At 38.7% G+C, this 4,372-nt stretch overlaps 2 protein-coding genes across 4 annotated transcripts in view; one reads left to right on the top strand and one right to left on the bottom strand.

Annotated features, from left to right (window-relative positions):
• The window catches only part of medag (mesenteric estrogen dependent adipogenesis), a 2,288-nt gene extending 1,680 nt beyond the window's left edge, over positions 1 to 608 (top strand). Inside the window, exon 5 of one of the 2 annotated variants that reach the window (XM_032534037.1) lies at positions 226 to 608. In XM_032534037.1, the coding sequence (XP_032389928.1) occupies positions 226 to 240 (15 nt within the window). In that variant the 3' untranslated portion in view covers positions 241 to 608. The remainder of the gene's footprint in view (positions 1 to 225) is intronic. The other variant, XM_032534036.1, reaches the window with a different exon arrangement.
• Positions 609 to 644: 36 nt separating this feature from the next.
• The window catches only part of alox5ap (arachidonate 5-lipoxygenase-activating protein), a 4,446-nt gene continuing 718 nt past the window's right edge, over positions 645 to 4,372 (bottom strand). Inside the window, exons 3-6 of one of the 2 annotated variants that reach the window (XM_032534039.1) lie at positions 2,476 to 2,546; positions 1,043 to 1,124; positions 759 to 948; positions 672 to 689 (exon numbers count right to left, since the gene is read on the bottom strand). In XM_032534039.1, coding sequence (XP_032389930.1) covers positions 786 to 948; positions 1,043 to 1,124; positions 2,476 to 2,546 — 316 coding nt within the window. In that variant the 3' untranslated portion in view covers positions 672 to 689; positions 759 to 785. Of the gene's footprint in view, positions 949 to 1,042; positions 1,125 to 2,475; positions 2,547 to 4,372 lie in introns of both variants that reach the window. The other variant, XM_032534038.1, reaches the window with a different exon arrangement.

The following is a 4,372-nucleotide window of genomic DNA, read 5'->3' as shown; positions in this document are numbered from 1 at the left end:
TCAGGCAACATGACGTCAGACTGACCAGCTTTTGTAATTGGCCGGATTTCTTTGCTTTTTTCTTTTCAGTGGTTAGAGCTGACAGAGGAGGTAGCAGTTCATTTTCACATTCTTGACATAACACAAACACATAAGGAACCTAACATATATATTTTTCTGTATTTGTCAGCGTGCACAGACATTTGTCTAACTCTTCTTCTCTGCTCATATCTCTTACCATTAAAGTTAAGACTGACATGAGCCAGCAGTGGATGGAGCGCAAGAAAAAAAGGAGTTTATCCGCTCAGTTGATGGAGATGGAGTCTGGGTCTGCATTTTCAAGAAAGTTTCTTGATCAACAGACAAATGGTTGTAACCTGCCGGGGGAACGGCCGGCCGGCCTACTTCTTGGAACTGCAGGATCTATGTTTATAATGGCTTTTTTGTCTACATACTTCTTCTGTTCAGTGATTAGAAACCACAGACAAGCACTGACAAGGACGCTCTAAATTTCACGAAGATTATTTAGGCATATTTTGTCTAGAATTCTTTAAGTTTTTTTTTATTATTGTGCTAGTAAACACTTGATTATTTTATGAGGGGTTGAATGGGTCAACCTACTGCAGAATTAAAGGCTTGTAGACATTTGTTCTAAAGAGTCAGTATTTGTTTATGACATGTTTTTATTTTTTACCAAACACAATAAATTCTCTTTTACAAAAAACATGAGTACAGAGTTTAATTAAGCTCTCACCAGTTAAAAGATACATTTGGAGTGTTGTTGACATTATGTAACACACACTGCACTAAGGGATGAGGAGAAGAGCAGATGAAGCGCTGGTGATGGTTTCCACGTATTCCTTATAGTCGCTGCCATAGTAGCGCATCAGCAGGTAGTTGAAGATGCCCACAATGCACATCAGGAACAGGAAGAAGAGGATGCGTTTTCCAAACAGGTAGCCTGGGGTGCTACGGAGAATTGCGGGGGAAAAAATTTATAAATCTGTTACACCATACCTCTTAACACACACACATGCAACATAGATTGCTTGTATGTATTTACCTTTGAGAGGTTTGTCCCATGTATCCAACAAAGTACTTCTGCCTGACCACAAGATAGATGATCCCAGCAAAGGCAGCAGGAGCTTCAAACAGATGACAGGAAGAAGAGAAATCATAAGAACTCATGTACAACCTCCATGTGGTTTCATAAAGTTAAAAAAAAAACAGTACAAAAATGTTTTTCACAAAATGCAGGGAGGAGGAAGGGTTTTGACAATCAGATTTGTGTATTTGTTTACATTATTTATTATTTATTTATTTATTAGGAAAAAAAATTACCTTTTGGTACATTTTATTTATTTTAAAATGTTTGAAATAAAACATTCATTCATTCATTCATTTATAATACACTTTATGGCCAAAGGTACATGGACACCCCTGTCCACTTTAGATCTGGGGCTGTGTTTAATGGTTCGGGCAAAGCTCCTTTTTCCATTTAAGGGAAGTCCTTATGATACAGCACACAATGATCCTTCTATAATGGGACCTACACAGAATGTAGTCACTTTTTATGTATTTCTCTTATCAGTGAAGCCCATGAAAATGCTGGCAGAGGGTGAGCATGCACATGACAACTGTCTGCATTGTTTGGGTAGAAAATTCCCACTCCCAGCAGTCTAGAAATTGTGACCATTTTATATGCAATGGAATTGAAGCTCTCAGGCAATGGCGAGTAATCTTTCCTTTGTAAATAATTAGGCTCTTGTTAAAGATGGTAACAAAAACTGGAATAAAATAGTACTTACATATGTTATGTATGTGGGCTGCTGATCAGTTGCAGTGTATGAAAGGTTAATGATCCTGAAAGAATATGACTAAAGTGGGGATTGTCTGCTTTGATGTACATGTTTTAGTACATGTGAACTTTTTTTGCATGAAAATACAGGAGTTAAACATAGTTCTGAGTATTCTGGGTTAATTATTTGGTGAGCTCAGAAGAGTCTCAATATGTGAAAGTTGCAAATGAAATACAATACAGTATTGTTTGAACATGACTTTATTATGTCAATGGAATCTACCGACAGCAACCAGTCTGATTAGAACAAAAGGCTTGTCCCATCATTGCTCCTGTAACTCAACCCCATACAACTCATTTAGGATGAATCAGGACTCTAACTGATAATGTGAGCTGAGCCAAATTGGCCAGCATCCAGGCCTAAAATCTCTAATGCTCATGTGGCTGAATGGCAGCAAATCCCTGCAGCCAGGGTTCCAACATGGTGTGGAAAGCCTTCTCTGATTCTGGAGGCAAATGAATACCCATGCTTTTGGAGCTTTTTGTGTGTTTGAGTGTCCACATACTTTTGGCCATATAGTTCAAGTGTTACTAATTTTACTACAGGTGCAATTTTAAATGTTGCTTCTCAAATAAAGGTGAAGAAGTAATCCATACATGTGTAATATTCTCTTTTAGAGCAGCTGATCAATGATTACCTTGACTGAGACACAGACCGGCACACCACATCACTGCCAGGAAAGTGGGATAAGAATCCATGCAGTTACGACTGGAAGACGCGCAAACAAGAGGTGTAATTAGCACATGTCAAGGAAGTCACCTGCAACAAGAAACTATGAAGCAATCTGCAAACTGTTACATGGACAGTGTGGAGACTGAAACTAAGGCCCTGTTGCTATGGCTGTTATTAGGAAATGTTTTGAAAGTGCAGAGCAGAAGTAGCTGGGAAAGATAAAAACAGTGCATGAGCAAGAAAACCCAGTTTGGCTGCCTGTTTGTTGAAGGAACAGAGTTGAAATGGGCAGCCAGGAAACATTGAGCCCACTCGCCTAGTCTGCACGTACTGGCTGTTGCAATACTTTGCAACAATCAGTGCAGTGTGTTGGACCCGGAGCCACGTCCCTTAATCCTTGTCCAATCTCACGCATGTCAGGAGAGTTATCAAAAGAAACATCATACATCAATAGAGGGCTCACAAGCTAATTTGTTACACAAAATAGTTTCCATATTTTTTCTGATTTTTCTACCATTTTCTTGTACAGGATACGTTTACTTCTTTCTACTTCTTTCTACCTCTACAACCCTTTAACAATATTACGAAGGTCATTTAGTCACCGAATGCTTGCATCACATTTTAGAGGCCAACATTTGAAATCCTCGTATTACCTACTAGACAGGATGTGGCGATGTTTCCTTTTAAAAACAGGAAGTGCATTGTTACTCATGGAGTTATAGAGTGACTGGAATAAAGAGTGAGAAGTGGCAGTTACAGATATATATACGATTTGAATTTCAAGCTGTAGCCTATTTGTTGAAACAGAGAAAAGCCACAAGTCCTGACATTTGAGAAACTGGAACAAGAGAATGTTTGTCATTTTTGGTGAATCAATAACAAATTTGGTGTTAACTTGTGAATTACTTGAGTCATTGTTTGATTGATTGTTGAAAGGAGGAATAAACTGTAAGTAGTCAGGTAAACGTACTCTTGAGTTGGCCAACCTTAATGTGCCAAGTGGTTTTGCAATAAGGGCAAATGTCATTATTCTGAGAAACAAGTTTGCTTTTTTGTTGCACATGATCCCTGGATTGAAACAGGACGGAGCATAACACCAATATCAAATGTCCATCCACAGATTGCAAATATATATGCAGTTTTCACTCCTTTAACTTTAACACAGGATGATGAGTCACCTAAATAAGAGGCTGGAGGAAAGAATGTTTTCCTAAAGCTAATAACTCAGTCTGTAGTTGGGTCACAAACAGTCTCAGGTTCAAGTCCCCGTATGGTCCAAAGAACAGAATGGATTTCTTGCCAGAGAAATGCACATTCACCTCCTCTTGAGCAAGGCATCGTGACCCCCAACCGCTCAGATTACTGGTCCAGCACTGGCAGCTGTCTCACTCCGATATCTCTCCATTTTTGCATTGAATTATTGCATGAATAGGTCCTGAGCATGTCTGTGTGTGTGTATTTCAGGCCTGTGTGTAGAGATTTCTAACCGAGTGTAAATTGTAATTTCCCCACTGGGGATTGGTAAAAATGTAAATACATAAATTATAAATCATTGATGCTTTCCCAGCAACCATTCAAATGAACTCTGTACCAGCTCTTGTCCCTAATCTGGGAGTGTTCAGGCAAATGAGTACTGCCTCTCGTTGGAGGTAATATTTAGGGAAAATGCAAAGTTTATGAGTGAGAATGAGTTATGGTAGGGAACACAAGTCCCATTGTTTGTGAATTAATAATGTATTGTAAATAAATACTTGTTCTTCCTTAAAATACAGGGGGCATATATACACACCCCTATGTTAAATTTTCATAGAAGCAGGCAGATTTTTATTTTTAAAGGCCAGTTATTTCATGGATTCAGGATA

The sequence above is a fragment of the Etheostoma spectabile genome, chromosome 13, assembly GCF_008692095.1.
Source record: "Etheostoma spectabile isolate EspeVRDwgs_2016 chromosome 13, UIUC_Espe_1.0, whole genome shotgun sequence".
In the NCBI taxonomy this organism is placed as follows: domain Eukaryota; kingdom Metazoa; phylum Chordata; class Actinopteri; order Perciformes; family Percidae; genus Etheostoma; species Etheostoma spectabile.
Note: the sequence above shows the minus strand (reverse complement) of the source record. Positions and strands in the feature narration are given on the sequence as shown.